We start from the raw sequence: 18,168 nt of genomic DNA on the forward strand, positions 1-18,168 counted from the left end.
AACAGTTTTCTCCATCTCAAGCCATCCTTATAAAGTTCATGCATACAATACAAAAGAGAATTGTTAGGCTCCGTCTTTATATATAATAAATAATCCACTTGTTGGGGCATGAATTTGGTTCTGTTTTAATGGTTCAGTGGTGATTCAAGACATAGCAGAGTTTATTCACTCTTCAGAAACCTACCTACCACTCACTGCTCCCTATTACAGACCAAGTGGTCTAGTTGCCTGGGCAGTTGAGAGTTAGTGACTGAGCATTAAGCAGCATCCTGCGGAGGGAACACAAAGATCTAACTTCTTATCTGCTGTATTTATTGCGGCGCGGAACACTGGCTAAGATCTTATTGCCTGCTATAAATTGTTAGTCCTGAAAGAGGAAACAAGTGATGTTATTAAACTGCTATGCTCCGTGTCAGAGGAAATTGTGTTACTGGAACTTATGTTATAATAGATCCTATCACTTACAGAGAAGAGCTGGAATATTACATTGTCAGGCAGACAGGAGACAAAGAAATGCGGGGGTTGGATGGCAGGTATCACCGCAAGTGGTGGTTAAAGCTAAATGCAATAAAAATAAATACAATTACAGGACACTATCATGGACAATGTAATGTGTGTATATGTGCCTGAATGTAGCATGTTGTTATTAGTAGAATACTTTTGGAAGAAATTAATATAGCATACTGATACTACATGGCCTAAAGTATCCAGACGCCTGCCAGTACAACATTTTATTCCCAAACCAAGAGGAGTAACATAGAGTTGGCCTTCCCTTTGCTGCAATAACTGTCTCTACTCTTCAGGGAAGGTTCCACTAGATCAGTGATCCCCAACCGGTGGCTCCTGGGCAACATGTTCCTCACCAACCCCTTGGATGCTGCTCTAGTGGCCTCAAGGCAGGTGCTTATTTTTGAACTCCTGAATTGGAAGCAAGTTTTGGTTGTATAAAAACTAGGTTCACTGCCAAACAGTGTTTCCTGTAGGCTGCTAGTCCCCATAGAGACCAAATAGCCAATCACAGTCCTTATTTGGCATTCCCATGGACTTTCTCCATTCTTATATTGCTCTCCTACTCTTTTTACAATTTAATGTGGCACACGGGTAGAAAAGATTGGTGACCATTGCACTCAGGGCCGCCATCAGGGGGGGACAGGGGGGACAAGCGTACCGGGCCCGGGCATGAAGGGGGGCCCGGCAGCGCTGCATTTTTTTGAAGATCCGGGCCCCCCTTACGAGCGCCCGAGCCGTACGTCTTGCCTCTTCAGTGCCGAATGCGGAAGTGCCGAAAAGCCGAAGCCGATGCGACGAAAAGACCCGAAGTCACGGAAAAAGCCGAAGTCACGAAGCGCCGAAAAGACCCGAAGTCACGAAAACAGCCGAAGCCGAAGTCCTGAAGCAGCGCAAAGACCCGAAGTCACGAAAACAGCCGAAGCCGAAGTCCTGAAGCGGTGAAAAGACCCGAAGTCACGAAAGGAGGCGAAGTTGAAGTACTGAAGCCATGAGTTCAATTCTACTGACACCAGTTTGTGTTTTTTTTTTTTTTTAATCCCCTGGCCACCAATGTATTATTTTAATATTCTATAGGCCCCTGCCACCAATCTTTTTTTTAAAACTTTTGTTTTTGGGGCCCCAATTTTTTTTTTAACTCGTAAGGGGCCCCTTGCCACCATTGTTTTTTTTTTGGGTTTTTTTTTTAAAAAAAAATTAATTTTCTTTTTGGTGGCCCCAAATTTTTTTAACTTGTAAGGGGGCCCCTGCCACCAGTTTTTTTTTTTTTTCAAAAAAAAATTATTTTTTTTTAAAAAATTTTTTGGGGCCCCAATTTGTTTTTAACTTGTAAGGGGGCCCCTGCCACCATTTTTTTTTTTTTTCAAAAAAATTTTTTTTTCTCCAAATTTTTTTTTTGGGGCCCCAATTTGTTTTTAACTTATAAGGGGGCCCCTGCCGCCAATGTTTTTTTTTTTTTTTAGTTTTTTTTACATTTTTTTTTGTTGGGGCCCCAAGTTTTTTTTAACAGGGGGCCCCTGCCACCAATGTTTTTAAAAAAAAAAAATTTTTAATTTTTTTTTTTTTTGGGGCCCCAATTTTTTTATAAGGGGGCCCTGACCATCAATAGCTTTTTACAACTTGTGTGGGGGGGGTTACTTTTTTAGCGCTGATGTCTGTGTGGTCTTTTAACTGCGATGTGGGCGGGATATGGGGCGGAGCTTGGTCGTCAGTGTGGGCGGGGCCCAGGGGGCCCCAAAAATTTTGTTGTACGGGGCCCCGTGATTTCTAATGGCGGCCCTGATTGCACTAGATTTTTGAATATTGCTAACTGGCCCTCAGTTAAGTTTTTTCCCTCCCATCTCAGAAATCCACAGGACACAGCACCATGTAATAGCTGAAAGATTTAAAAAGCCTTTATTGAAGACATGGCTTCATGATCTGTTACAAATATACAACCTTTCAGGCTTATCTCCTGCCCTTTGTCAACTTCTCAAAGAGCTGGAGATAAACCTGAAACGTTGTATACTTGTAACAGATCACAAAGCCATGTCTTCAATAAGGCTTTTTAAATCTTTCCACTATTGCTTGGTGCTGTGTCACATTGGATTTCTGGAAAGTTGGTTGGCAAGTGAATTGCTGGACACGTGCACCGCATTACATAAAAGAAAAAAAGTGGTGAGTAAATAACCATTACTCACTTCCATCCTCAGGCAACCCACATTGTGGCCTTATGGTTTGATTTCAATGGAACCAAGGGCCCTAGTCCTAACCACAGAAAACAGCCCAGGCAACTTTCACGGAAATGGCTATTTCTGTGGTGAAGCCTTTAACCTCTGACCCTTACGTTCATGAGTAATCCAGCAGAATGTGAGTTTAGTATCCCTCTTGTTTTTGATTCCTTAGATCAGGGGTCCCCAACCCATTTTACCCATGAGCCACATTCAAATGTAGAAAGGGTTGGGGGGCAACAAAAGCATGAAAGTCCCTTGGGATGCCAAATAATGGCTGTGATTGGGTATTTGGCAACCCCTATGTGGGCAAGCAGCCTACAGAAGGTTATACAGTATTTGGCAGTAAATCTGGTTTTCTGCAACCAAAACTTGCTTCCAAACCAGAAATTAAAAAATATAAGCACCTGGTTTGAGAGTAATATCCAGGGGGTTGGTAAGCTACATGTTGCTCATGAGCCACTGATTGGGGATCACTGCCTTAAATATTTCCATATTAAACATATATGTTTAAGCTAATGCATGATGACACAACTGTACAGATAACCATACGATGGCCAACCTTTGGGTTATTTAACTGACTGCCATGTGACTATGTGTACTGTTGTTCAATTTGTTTGAGCTGATGGTGGCTACTCTGCTGATAAACCTACACCTACTGTATCTGGAGATGGAGTCTGCAAAGACTAGGCTTGTAGTATGGTCTACTGAATCATTGGTCTAAATGGCTTGATGTCCACCTTAAACATCATCCTGAATTGTCCATCAAATAAGGATTCACCTCATATATCATCATATTTTTCTTTCAGGGTCTACAGCCAAATGTTATTGTTCCTCCAAGGAGGAACCACTCCTATAGATCAGGAACATCTGCCTTAGTGCATATCAGACGGATATCTAATGGCACTGCAGCTCGTTAGAAAACCTCAGAGAACAGTGATGGAAATACTTTATTAGTCACATTACCTTGAGCGTGGAATTAGCATTCAGAAAAAAATGCTTTGTTGTGCAATTATTGGCCACCATGTGGACCTTCTACTGCTTTTCCAGCTAAAACAGACAATGTAGTGGAGTTGTAAGAAAGGAAAGGGATCCTATTAGAGGTGCATTAGCTTGCTCATTTGGAAGGAGGCTTTGTCCTCCAAAATACCCATGAAACAATCTGGGCTACATCACTTCAAGTCTCTATAATGCTTTAACCATTAATAAGCTGGACAGAGGGACAATGCTGTTGTGCATGTCCTGCTTTAAAAAGTAGATTCATAATTATATTTCTTTTGGTTCCCCAAAGCTTCTATAAGGGCATTACTTGTGTCTAAAATGCTTCCTTATCTCCTCTCCATTCGACTACAAGTAATGGATGTTAAGGATTTTTTCAGAAAGAGAGATCCAAGGGCCGTCTATGTTCAGTTTATTTGTTCTTCAGTATGATCATCACATTTTTGGAGACCATTATTATTATCAGCCATAACGCACAGCCTGTATTCAAGGGTAAAGCATGTCAACCCCATAGAACTGTCTCTAAGCAAAGCAATTTAAACATCTGTAGACTGCTAAATGCTGTTTAGATGTTGTAAATGCATGTGATATTGAAGCTGGAAGGCTTAGGGGAATTTATTGTTCCCTCTGTAGATAACAGGTTGGAATTCAAAACACCAAAGGGTTTTATGAAGAATCTGACACTTTTTCAGTTATTTAAATCTCTTATAGTTTTTTGCTGACAATATAAAAGATGGTGTTTTCATCGCATGAAAATTATTCAGATGAACTAGAGAGGAAGAGTAAGTAAATGCAACTGGATATTTAAAAAGATATAGGTGAAAGGAAAAAATTAGGAGGGTAAAGGGAGAGATGGTGCCTATAGCAACAGTGGGATAATAGTCTCTGGGAAGGGAGTGTGACTGTGGGATAGCAGGTATAGTAGGGAGAGATGGTGTCTATAGTAACAGTGGGATAATAGTCTCTGGGAAGGGCGTGTGACTGTGGGACAGCAGGTATAGTAGGGAGAGATGGTGTCTATAGTAACAGTGGGATAATAGTCTCTGGGAAGGGAGTGTGACTGTGGGATAGCAGGTATAGTAGGGAGAGGTGGTGCCTATAGTAACAGTGGGATAATAGTCTCTGGGAAGGGAGTGTGACTGTGGGATAGCAGGTATAGTAGGGAGAGATGGTGTCTATAGTAACAGTGGATAATAGTCTCTGGGAAGGGAGTGTGACTGTGGGATAGCAGGTATAGTAGGGAGAGATGGTGCCTATAGTAACAGTGGATAATAGTCTCTGGGAAGGGAGTGTGACTGTGGGATAGCAGGTATAGTAGGGAGAGATGGTGCCTATAGTAACAGTGGATAATAGTCTCTGGGAAGGGAGTGTGACTGTGGGATAGCAGGTATAGTAGGGAGAGATGGTGTCTATAGTAACAGTGGATAATAGTCTCTGGGAAGGGAGTGTGACTGTGGGATAGCAGGTATAGTAGGGAGAGATGGTGCCTATAGTAACAGTGGATAATAGTCTCTGGGAAGGGAGTGTGACTGTGGGATAGCAGGTATAGTAGGGAGAGATGGTGTCTATAGTAACAGTGGATAATAGTCTCTGGGAAGGGAGTGTGACTGTGGGATAGCAGGTATAGTAGGGAGAGATGGTGCCTATAGTAACAGTGGATAATAGTCTCTGGGAAGGGACTGTGACTGTGGGATAGCAGGTATAGTAGAGAGAGATTGTGCCTATAGTAACAGTGGGATAATAGTCTCTGGGAAGGGAGTGTGACTGTGGGATAGCAGGTATAGTAGGGAGAGATGGTGCCTATAGTAACAGTGGATAATAGTCTCTGGGAAGGGAGTGTGACTGTGGGATAGCAGGTATAGTAGGGAGAGATGGTGCCTATAGTAACAGTGGATAATAGTCTCTGGGAAAGGGAGTGTGACTGTGGGATAGCAGGTATAGTAGGGAGAGATGGTGCCTATAGTAACAGTGGGATAATAGTCTCTGGGAAGGGAGTGTGACTGTGAGATAGCAGGTATAGTAGGGAGAGATGGTGCCTATAGTAACAGTGGATAATAGTCTATGGAAGGGAGTGTGACTGTGGGATAGCAGGTATAGTAGGGAGAGATGGTGCCTATAGTAACAGTGGGATAATAGTCTCTGGGAAGGGAGTGTGACTGTGGGATAGCAGGTATAGTAGGGAGAGATGATGCCTATAGTAACAGTGGATAATAGTCTCTGGGAAGGGAGTGTGACTGTGGGATAGCAGGTATAGTAGGGAGAGATGGTGCCTATAGTAACAGTGGATAATAGTCTCTGGGAAGGGAGTGTGACTGTGGGATAGCAGGTATAGTAGGGAGAGACAGCACCTGTAGTAAAGGACAATACAACTTACATCACCAGCAGACTCATTGCTTTTACAAGTCTAAAACATTGGGTGGAATCGCCCTGGAGACTTGTTCGATGAGTTTAGAATAAAATCACATGACAAGTTCTGCTTCTCATCCCCACTAGGGCTCTTAGCCAAACTATTATACATTCTCATACTCAGTGTGTACCCCCTTGGGAGTTGCAGGACAGAGGGAGAGGAGCACATCATAACAACCAGTTAAGCTGTTTGGTAAATATGCCCCGTTTCATGCTGAATAAGGTCTTTCCTCCAGAGATATTTTAAGACTCACATCCGGCCTCAGAAAGCCAAGGTTACAGTCGATTCTACTAAACAAGAAACATATGTTAACTCTCTATCTCCTGGTGTTCAAACAATAACAACTCACATAGGGAGGGTTGCTGAACAGGGGATGGGTTTTCAGAGAAAGACTTCCCAATCTGTTATTGCACTACATTTCCCAGCATCCCTAGCAATCCATTTTGAAGGAGATGTAGACAGTGATATTCTGAGACAGTTTGCAATTGGTCTTGATTTTTTTTTTTTTGTGGCTGCTCAGCAGCTCTCCAGTTTAGTATCTCAATAGCTCACTGGTCGCTAGGGTCTTATTGACCCTAGTAACCAGGCTGTGGATTGAATGGGAGAGGGTCTGAATATAAGAATAAGAAATAAAAAGCAACAAAACAATAAAATTGTAGTCTCATGGTGTAATAGTTTTTAGGCTGCTGGGGTCAGTGACCCACATTTGAAAGCTGAAAAGAGGCAGATGAGGATGGCAAATAATTTAAAAACTATTAGAAATAAATAATAAAGACCAATTTAAACACTGCTTGTAATAGGGCATTCTATAAAATACTAAACGTTAAAATAAAGGTGAATCACCCCTTTAATAGTGCACCATAGCCATTTAATTAATAGGGAACGGCCTACAATCTCCAATCCAGTAATGGAGAGAGAGCAGACAGTGAGAGAGATGAGGGCAGATTTAAAGGAGTTGTTCACCTTTAAATTAACTTTTAGTATGATGTAGAGAGTGATATTCTGAGATAATTTGCAATTGGTTTTCATTTTTTATTATTTGTGGTTTTTGAGTTATTTGGCTTTTTATTCAACAGCTCTCCACTTTGCAATTTCAGCAATCTGGTTGCTAGGATCCAAATGACCCTAGCAACCATGCATTGATTTCAATAAGAGACTGGAACACGAATAGGAGAGGCCTGGATAGAAAGATGAGTAATAAAAAGTAACAATACATTTGTAGCCTTACAGAGCATTTGTTTTTAGATGGCGTCAGTGACCCCCATTTGAAAGCTGGAAAGAGTCAGAAGAAGACAGCAAATATTTTAAAAACTATAAAAAAGAAAAATGAAGGCCAATTGAAAAGTTGCTTAGAATTGGACATTCTGTAACTCACTAGGAGCTAACTGAAAGGTGAACCACCCCTTTAAGAAACAATTTTCCCAGAATTCCAGTGTTATTACAACTCAAAGGATACTACTGTAGTAGCAATACTACTTACTTGGCAGGACCACATCTCCCCAGGGGGTCCAGGTATTATCCCAATGCTCCCCTGGTCTCAGTAAGGATGGGGCCTGCCAAAAGGATGGGGCTTCAGGGTTGGACTGGGCTAGTGGGAAACCAGGAATAAACCCAGTGGGCCCCACCGACCCAGACCTGCTGAGATCTGCCTACCTACTAACCTCCCCCCCCAGACCCTGATCTCGACCGAAAGGAGAGAAGGTATCCAATGTGGAGGAGAAAGCAGGGGTGCCGGAGGGGACCCAGGGAAGGTGTGGGGCTGGTGGGCTGATGGGTCTGATGCTGCTGGGCTCCCATTTTGAAGAAAGACATTTGTCTTACTAGACCACGACCCAAGTTGCAAGCTTTGACTGTCAGTGGACTGTCATTATAAATATTGGGTCTAATGCTACCTAGTAGGCAGGGCCCTTTCTCCTCAGGGGGGACCTGAGTATTACCCTTCTTCACTCCCAATGCCAGTGGAGGATGGGCCCTTTCAAAATACTTGAACTTTAGTTTTAGCACGTTATAGAATGGCTAATTCTAAGCAGCTTTTCAATTGGCCTTAATTATTTTTTTTTTTATAGTTTTTGAAATATTTGCCTTCTTCTTCTTCAAATGGGGGTCACTGACCCCATCTAAAAAACAAATGTAAGGCTACAAATGTATTGTTATTACTACTGTTTATCACTCAGTTTTCTACTCAGGCCTCTCCTATTCATATTCCAGTCTCTTATACAAATCAGTGCATGGTTGCTAGTAGTGATGTGCGGGCTGGCCTGATACTCTCGGGTCGGGCACGTTCGGGCCTTGGGACCTTCCAAATGCCGGCTTCTGACTTCAAGGTTGATCTTTTATAGACGTGCGCTTCTTGCCCTGCCACTTTTGTGACATCATTGATGGGGCAGCGCAAGTCTATAAAAGGAAGTCGGGTGCAGGAAGGCGCGGGTGGTGGGTGGATGCGGGTCGGGAAAAGCCTGAGCCGCACATCACTAGTTGCTAACGTAATTTGAGATTGCTGAAATTGCAAACTGGAGAGCTGCTGAATAAAAAGCTAAATAACTCAAAAGCCACAAATAGTGAACAGTGAAAACCAATATGCAAATTGTCTCAGAATATCACCCTCTACATCATACTAATAGTTAATTTAAAGGTGAACAACCCCTTTAAACGAAGATTAAAGATTAATCCGTCTGCCCAGCTGAACCGAATCTGAATACTAATTTGCATATGCAAATTAGGCACGGGGAGGGAAATCGCATGACTTTTTGTCACAAAACAAGTAATTAAAAATAGTTTTTCCCTTTCCACCCCTAATTTGCATATGCAAATTAGGATTCGGTATTCAGCTGAATCTTTCGTGAAGGATTCGGGGGGTTCGGGCGAATCCAAAATAGTGGATTCGGTGCATCCCTACTTTCCATGGGGGCAAGGTTATTAGCTCACTGCTCTGCCAAAGTAATTTACAAAAACAAATGATTGTCTAATTAGACCATGCCCCCACCCTGCAAATTCACCCCATTTGGGATCCAGGAAACTGGACCGTGGCATCTGTTGGGCCCCCCCACCTGATTTCCATCTGTCCCCCCCAATGGTGGTCCTGGCTGTTGCTCATTTCATTGTGAGTTACACTTGTTTAGTTTGGTGACAGTTTAGTTTGGGGTAAGTAAGTACTGTATGTGCATTAATAGGAGTGATGAGCAGTCTGTGTGGCTGTTGGTAAACTCCAACAGCCACACAGACTGCTCATCACTCCCATTAATGCACATACATACGAGCGTATATTTGTCGTTAACTCATGTGTGATTGTATCTCTCCTCTCTAGCCCCGAGGATCCCATTGAGCGAGGTGCTCGGAGACGATGTGAGTTCACAGCTTAGAGCCAAATGTAACACCATTCCCAGGAACTCTCCCGGAAGACTGTCACAAAGTCTCTCTGAGAATCCTTAGCGGACAGTTTCTAATTTGCTAGAAAACCAGAGACGTGGGGGCCAACGAGGCAGAGGGAAGAGAGCAGCCAGCCAGTGAGTACGAGGTAAGGAGACAGGGAATACTAGGATGGAATCAGTGCCATGGGCTGTGTACGTACTTGCATGGAATGCTCTGCTGGAATGTCTCCACAAAGGGGGGAAGATATACAGTATATATATATATATTGAATGCTCAGATGAGGGGAAGCTGCAACTGCCCTGGATGTGTATCCGTGAATGTACAGGCAGTTTACAGGCAGCTCCGTATTAAATGTTCCGTGGAACGTTCCCCCGTTTCAGTGGCATTGGTGCATTGTGTTGTGCCAAGATGTCTGCCACGTTATCCTCTGACTCCTCGTCTTTGTCCGAGATAAACAAAACGATACGACTCCTGCACTGTTATGCAATGATTTCTCTAATGCAGAGCTGGCAGTCGGGACAACAAAACAAAAGTATGTGTGCCGTGTTATAAGGTCTGTGATGGAACTTTTTATGTTGTTGTAAAAGTTATCATAAAACTGTTTTCGGTAAGGCAGAGGAGATGTCCTGTTGTTTCCTATGGTGCCAGGCCATAGACCCGCTTGGGGAATCAGCTTTAAAAAAAAACAACAAAGAGCATACATTTAAAGGGCCTCCATACCCTCAGGTTTTTATCACAGCATTGTACTTAGCACAGAGGAATAACAATGCTGCCATAGAATAATGTTACATCTCTTAACAGACAATAAGGAAACCTTAAGAGTTTTCTCTGCTATGGAGAGATCCATTTGTAATCATGTTCTCTGCTGGCCACTCCCCCACAGCATTCCACGCCCACAATGGTGCTTAGAAGGAGAATAAGGAGATAGCGATGATAACAAGAGACCTACTGCTATATATTCATATACTCTATGAGTCCCAATTATAACTTCCCCAAACATACTGTATATTGTACCCTCCTGCCCGTCTGCTAGGCCACACCCCTCAGACTTTTTTATGTTTTTGTTTTGTTTTTTGGAAGGGGAATATAACACAGTAAGTGGTGGTGAGAAGGAAAGGTTTGGCCATTTTGGGAGGGAATAGCACCTAGGGCAAAGTGAAAACGACAAACTTGGCCTGAAATACCTCGGGAAATTAAATTAAAATCCAAAGGGAAAGTATACTTCAGCCTGTTATATATCCAATATACAAACACAACTCAATCTGCTTAGATTTGACCAGTTTCCCCTAGGGCTCTTTGGATACAGCACCATGAAACTGCTCCCCCACCCCCGAATTTGGCACATACCTCTAATACCTTCTAGGACAGGGGTCCCCAACATTTTATATCTGTGTGCCACATTCAAATGTAAAAAGAGTTGAGGAGCAACACAAAAATTAAAAAAGTTCCAGGGGGTGCCAGATACAGTCTGTGATTGCCATTTTGGTAGCCCCTATGTGGACTGGCAGCCTACAGGAGACTCTGTTTGGCAGTACACCTGGTTTTAATGCAACCAAAACTTGCCTCCAAGCCTGGAATTCAAAAATAAGCACCTGCTTTGAGGCCACTGGGAGCAACATCCAAGGGGTTGGTGAGCAACGTGTTGTTTACAAGCCACTGTTGGGGATCACTGTTCTAGGAGGTCATTGGCCAACAAGGTTTTCAGTAATATGGGTATTGCCTCATACTTCCAAAATATCAGATGGTAGAAGCACAGAGGTATATGTGCTTCCAAACAATTCACTGGCAATGTGGAATAACACACAGAGAGTCCAGCATGGATGTGATGAGGCCACAGTTGTATCAGTAGCCTGGGAAAGTTACAGGGTTAAACAATATGATATAGAAACAATGGTGACACCAGGGGATGCTTGCCCACAATTCCCCAGGAGTGAATGTGCCACCATCCATGCCAGCCACTCAATTCATCTGTTCAGGTTGGCAAGCAAGGTAAGTCTTACTATTAACCTCAACCTCAATTGACCATTACCCAAGAAAGTCCAAGGTTGCCACCACTGGAAATAAATCAGAACTTCTGCGGTTATTTACCCTAACGTAAGGTAACCCCCTCTCCTATGGCATCACTTAACCCTCTTCTCCTGCCATGTTCCCGTCTTCAAGCCCTTGTATTTGGGTAAAAATAATATAAAAGTCTTCATTGGCTCCACTTTTTGGCTCCACTTTTAAAAGCAGGCAAACGGATCAGTCCCTTACACGTTTCAGGCTCATACACCCTTAATGATAGGTGTCTATGGAACCGAAAACCGAAACGCCTAAGGCGTTGGTCCTGTTGCCTGTTTTTAAAAGTTATTTTATGTTAACTGAAGTAAGTGCTGCTGTCTGTTTTTTGGAGCATTATTGAGGGACTGGGAACGCCGAGCACTGAGCAGCCTCTCCAGTTTGGTGAACTGGCGGCAGTTTATATTGTAGCCCTGCCAGTCAGTCTGTCTTTGTGAATTTGTATGTATTATTTGTCTGTGTGACTGCATATCTTGCTGGGATGTATTTTGTTCTGTGATGGAATATGAATGATGAGCGTGGCTAATGCTGAAGCCAGTGCCACGTGTACTTTAGGAATGTAGCAGTGCCCGTGCCAGCTCCCGGTGGGACTGCCATTATTACATAGGCAGGAGACAAGTTCTCAAATGCCCCAGCAGGAGACTGCTACGCCCAAGAGTTGGCCCCGTATGACCCTGATCTTCAAGCTTGCACATGAGAACAGTCAAGCCAGGGCTGAGCAAAACTCTTTTAATCACATGCAGTGTGTGATGGGTCTCATTCAGTCATTTGGGAGATTTCCACAACCAACCCCCCATCTGTTTTACTAAAATATTGTTGTTAATTAGGGCTTCATGGTCCCCCTATACCCCTGGGCCCTCCTGCAGCCGCAGGGTCTGCTTCCTCTATAGTTACACCCCTGTTGTTCACCCTTAAATTAACTTTTAGTATGATGTAGAGAGTGGGCAGTGAAATACTCTGCAGACGTACACTAGATCTGTTCATGTGGTGAGGGCAAAACTGTCACTGGCCCAGGGTAACATCCAGGCCCCCCGCTCTGAAGTGGTTCTATGTTAAGATTCTGTATGTTGTGTTTAATAACAGACCCCATTGGAATTCAGCACCTCTCTCTAGTAATGACCACAGCACACTTGCTGCCTGCCGATGCTGCTTGGCATTTCAGTGTTACTTTCCCTTTCAGTGCAAGAATAAGATTATCTCTCAAATGTGATTAATTCCGTGGTGCCACAGGGGGGTGAGCTGAGCATGCCAAGGAAACACAGAGGACTATCATTTATACCAGTGGGATGAGGCGCCTTCCAAACAGCCATTATCCATGTTACTGAACCAGGAATGTCTGGAATACAAAGCTCTTGCTGTTGTGAACTTCCACTACTTGGATACAACTGTGTGGAGGAGTCTACCCTGTACCAGCTTTATAGTCCCACTTTTGGTCCATTCAGTCCTCCCTTTTATTGAGTTCTTTATACCTAGTTTCAGACTTGGATGCCGGGGGCCACCATAAATCCTTAGGCTGAGGGCCCACTTTCCAAACCTCCTCTCCTCACTTAACTTCTTTATTCTCCTAGTCTCTTTTCTCTACATACTATACTCTATCCTTCCATTATTAAAGGAGAAGCAAAGTTACCGAAAGCAGGATATTGCCAATAGATTAGCCACAATAGTGCAAGCTATAACACTATATTTATTCTGTAGAATGATTCACCATACCTGAGTAACCAGCTCTAGAAGCTCTCTGTTTGTTTAAGATACAGCTGCCGTATTATCTTGATATGACATCAGTTCCTGCCTGAGTCTTTCCTTGCCCACTCTGGCCTCAGATTACAGCAGGTAGGGGGGTGGGAGGGAGAGAGAGAGGAACAAACTGAGCATGCTCAAGCCCTAGCCCTGGAGGTTTAAGCTGAAAACAGGAAGTCTGATACAGAAGCCCATGAGTACACAATAGAAGGAAAGAAATGCGGTGTTTCTTTGAGCAGAGGATTCAGAGCAGCATTACTTCGAGGGTTTACTGATGTATTTATATAGACCTTTCTGATAAAGCTTGCTTAATTTTAGCCTTTCCTTCTCCTTTAAGCCTCTTTTTTTCCCCTAAAGAAATAGGGAATGACCATGAAATAGGCCAAATGATTAGAAGCAAGAAGCCCACTGACACCTGGGCCCACTGGGAATTTTCCTGATATCCCGGTGGGCCAGTCCAACACTGTTCATGCCTCTAATCTGCAACAGATTGCAAAATATACCAAGATGACAATTGGTGGCACCTTTGTGTAGCTTTGAGCTTGCTCTAAAGCTTGCAAATGCTACTGGGCCTAAAATGGGAACTATTTTGCACTCCTTAGTAATCCAGCACCTACATAAGCAAAGTAAAGTTATTTTGACATGGGCAAAGAACAATTCCTTCTCTGCTTATAAAACGGCCCCAGGGTTGTAGTGTTCTTGTTCTTGTACATAACTTAGGTGCTTGTAGGGAGGGAAAAGCAACAAAGGAAGGTTAATCTACAAAGGCAGAACAACAACGTGCCTCCAAGTGGAACACAGAGATTCGCTAGCTATACACCCGGAGTTATACTAAAGTCAAATGCAAGAATAAAAACCAAAATGATCAGAACAAAAATCCTGATGCCCAAAACCTTGCCTTAATGTCGGAACATGGGCTTTGAACATTTGGGTATCGTGTTGCTCTAAAGGGGCAAGATGGGTCAGTAGGACCAAACATAATTAGACCACTTGCACCTCCAATGTTTGTCCCTCCTGGTTAATTACCAAGGCAGGAGTTTTTTCGCCAATCAGAATTACCGTACTATCGCTTGCCCTTATTGCAGTGTAATTAATCATCAGAAGAGCTATAAACAGTAACACTACTGAGCCATCAGCTGGAAATTGCTAGACAGAGCAAAGGAACAAAGATGTTGCTGGAGGTCTCAAGGAACTAACCCAGTTACTCTTCTTTTTGGAGCTGGGGGTTGCTGTTACTAGTGGCTACTCTACACATAACAATCACTACCAGAATGAACTATAGCTGGGGCTAGTCCTACCTTAGGTGGTCCTCAATTACAGGGTACAATTCTATCTGATGCCCAATTGAGATGTTCTCCTACTTCATGGTTCCTCCTCATTTTCTTACTGAGGCTTCTTATCTTAGGCTTTCTAACACAACTCATCTTCACTCTTATCATTTACCTTCTATGGCAGCCAGTTCAAATCACAGACCAGTAAATGCTTCCTGCTGATTGCTTGATTTGAGGATTGCTAGCTCTTAAGACAAGCTTTGTCAGACAGACAGAATGCTGATTAGAAGTTTTGTGATTTTGTTTTTTAATAATTATGTTCTCTTCACATTGCTTTTAGTTAAGCCCAGGAGATCAGTGATGGATTTCCCTGCGCTCATCTTCTTGTCCTCCCTTGTTTCTGCTGAAGTCTTAGCCCAAAGGACCTTCCTGTGGCAGGAGGTAGGAAGCTCTTCGTGTGTGCGATGCTGTGGAGATTCAGAGAAACCTGTTCTTAACCCAACGAAGAGCAGGGTGAAGCAATATATCCTCTACCCAGCACCAAAATTCCAACCACAGATAGATATGACCATATTGAAAGGTGAGAAAAGGGTTAGAATGTCTAAATGCCTACATTTGGTTGATATTGAACGAAAGTCCTTATGGTGTAAAGTTCCCATTCCCACTCAGAGTATTTCCTGACGAACGAACTAACAAAGTTACTGTCCTATCATCACTCCTAATTGGTCCTTATTCATAAGGTATCCTCTATCCAATGCCCCATGATGAGTTCTTCTACCTCAATGTCTTATTAAGGCCTCCTGCCTCTCTTTCCAAATCCATTAAAATCCTTATTATGGCCTGACAACTACTAAAGGTAAGGCTTTGCTAGAGATATAAAAGAGGCAAAATTATGATTTCATTCCTTTTGTATACAGGATAGGACTTTATTAGCCTTAGCAGTAACTAAAGCTGACCATACACAAGGTCGCCAAATGAGAAGATCATGTCATGTAGTGGGTGGTGCTACTTGACCATATAAAGGCACAAGGCTGCAGGCTGAGTCAGTGGCGTAACTGGATATCACTGGGCCCCACAGCAAATAATTTCTCAGGCCTCCAAAAAGGTCTAGAGGGTGACCTGTTTTACCAATATTTATTGAAATTGTATATGTATAGACCCCTAAACCTCCTGGGTCCCCCTGCAGCCGCAGGGTCTGCTTCCTCTGTAGTTACACCCCTAGGCTGAGTTATGCAGGGAACTCTGAGTATCACTCTTGTATTATTAGGGATAATATACCCCCTACGGTTAATAATAAGGATATAAGAAGTCAGTGAGGGGTTCTGTGACCATATAAAGGCACAAGGCTGCAGGCTGAGTTATACAGGGAACTCTGAGTATCACTCATGTATTATAAGGTATAATGTACCCCCTACTGTAAATGATAAGGATATTAGAAGTCACTGGGGGTTTCTGTGACCATATAAAGGCACAAGTCTGCAGGCTGAGTTATACAGGGAACTCTGAGTATCACTCATGTATTATTAGGGATAATGTACCCCCTACTGTAAATGATAAGGATATTAGAAGTCACTGAGGGGTTCTGTGACCATATAAAGGCACAAGGCTGCAGGCTGAGTTATACAGGGAACTCTGAGTATCACTCGTGTATTATAAGGGTTAATGTACCCCCTACTGTAAATGATAAGGATATTAGAAATCACGGGGGTTCTGTGACCATATAAAGGCACAAGGCTACAGGCTGAGTTATACAGGGAACGCTGAGTATCACTCATGTATTATAAGGGATAATGTATCCTTTACTGTGAATTACAAGAATATTAGTCACTGAGGAGTTTTGTGACCATATAAAGGCACAAGGCTGCATAATGAAGTAGGGATAAACCAATCCAGAATATTTTTCTAAGAAGATGCAATTGTTTATATTGAATAAGTAAATTAGGATACATATTCAGTGCAGTATTCAGACAAATGTAGGATATCGTGGTTGGACTAATTCAAGAATTATACATTCAGAGCATCCCTAGGTTGGAGGCTGGGAATAGTTCCTGGCAACACCAACTATTACTACTCAAGTAGTTTGTGATCTATTAATATGTAAATATATTATTTTGCATCAGGCGAAAAAGGAGAGTATGGTGGAGCAGGACAAACAGGGATCTCAGGAAAAGATGGTGAACCTGGACCACATGGACTTTCAGGGGAAAAAGGCCAAAAGGGTCAAAGAGGTCCATCAGGAAATTCCTGCAAGAATCAATATGCAGCTTTTTCTGTGGCTCGCCGGAAATCCCTTCACAGCACTGAATATTTTCAGCCTGTGATATTCGACACCGTGTTTGTGAACTTGTACGAGCACTTTAATATGTTCTCCGGGATTTTTTACTGCTACATTCCTGGGATTTACTTCTTCAACCTGAACGTACACACATGGAACCTCAAGGAGACCTATCTGCACATCATGAAGAACAGCCAGGAGGTGGCCATCTTGTATGCTCAGCCCAGTGACCGCAGCATTATGCAGAGTCAAAGCATCATGCTTGATTTGCAAGACAAAGACGAGGTGTGGGTGCGAATGTATAAAAGGGAAAGAGAGAACGCCATTTATAATGATGACACTGACGTCTACATCATCTTCAATGGACACCTGATACGACCAGCTACAGAATAAACTGGGAAATATAGGCTGAACAGAGTTACTACTCCATTATTTTCCTTCATTGGTCATTGTGCAAAAACATTGCTTTGCTACATATTTGTATTTATACATATGAGTGGGAACTACTATATTTCTTGTTTTGACAGAGGCATTCTTAAAAGAGGGGACAGTGCAATAGGATCATGCAATTCTGATCACTAAATGCAATACTAATCTTGTCTACTAGGGCTAGTTAAATGCCATTACCCTCTTAAATGTTTATACGTGTAGTAAAGGAAACTCAGGTCATCTTGATGTAAATCACAGGAGTTACACATAGAAGGAAGCTTGATAATAAAAAAGATATATATATATATATTGATGATAGCCCATTATATCACTTTGGGATAGCTCTGGCTACACCCTCTCATATTGGGCAAATTCACTAAGCGCCGAAGCGCCGAACGCTAGTGTTACTTCGCTTGCGTTTGGCATTTTCGTTACTGCGCAAATTCACTAACGAACGCTGGCGTAGTTTCGCTAGTGTTACTTCGCACCCTTACGCCTGGCGAAGTTTCGCTAGCGACGTAACTACGCAAATTCACGAATGCGCGCAGTGTACTCAACGCTACCTTTTACGCTAGACTTCCTTCGCCACCTCAGACCTGGCGAAGCGCAATAGAGTAGATAGGGATTGCTTCAAAAAAAGTCAAAATTTTTTCTAAGTCCCAAAAAACGCTGGCGTGTTTTCTACATTATGGGTGATAGGCTGAAAAAGATCGAAAAATTTTTTGGGGCTCCCCTCCTTCCCCCCTACATTTCCTGACTCATGGCAACTTACCTAGACAGTGGGCACATGTGTAGGGCAAAATAAAATTTTTATTTGAGGTTTTGAAGGTTTTCTAGGCATTTGTAGTGCTGATACGTATTCCTCCATTCAAATTTGAATTTGGCGCCGTATGCAAATTAGCCTTC

The 18,168-nt window shown here is 42.8% G+C and overlaps 1 protein-coding gene across 1 annotated transcript; it reads left to right on the top strand.

Annotated features, from left to right (window-relative positions):
- The first annotated feature begins 9,372 nt into the window (after positions 1-9,372).
- Positions 9,373-17,700, top strand: c1qtnf1.L (C1q and TNF related 1 L homeolog). The gene is made up of 3 exons (XM_018236591.2): positions 9,373-9,637; positions 14,899-15,138; positions 16,679-17,700. Exons 2-3 carry the CDS (start codon positions 14,919-14,921, stop codon positions 17,224-17,226), a joined length of 768 nt encoding a protein of 255 aa, XP_018092080.1. The 5' UTR covers positions 9,373-9,637; positions 14,899-14,918; the 3' UTR covers positions 17,227-17,700.
- The last annotated feature ends 468 nt before the right edge of the window (positions 17,701-18,168 follow it).

The sequence above is a fragment of the Xenopus laevis genome, chromosome 9_10L (genome assembly GCF_017654675.1).
Source record: "Xenopus laevis strain J_2021 chromosome 9_10L, Xenopus_laevis_v10.1, whole genome shotgun sequence".
Lineage (NCBI taxonomy): Eukaryota > Metazoa > Chordata > Amphibia > Anura > Pipidae > Xenopus > Xenopus laevis.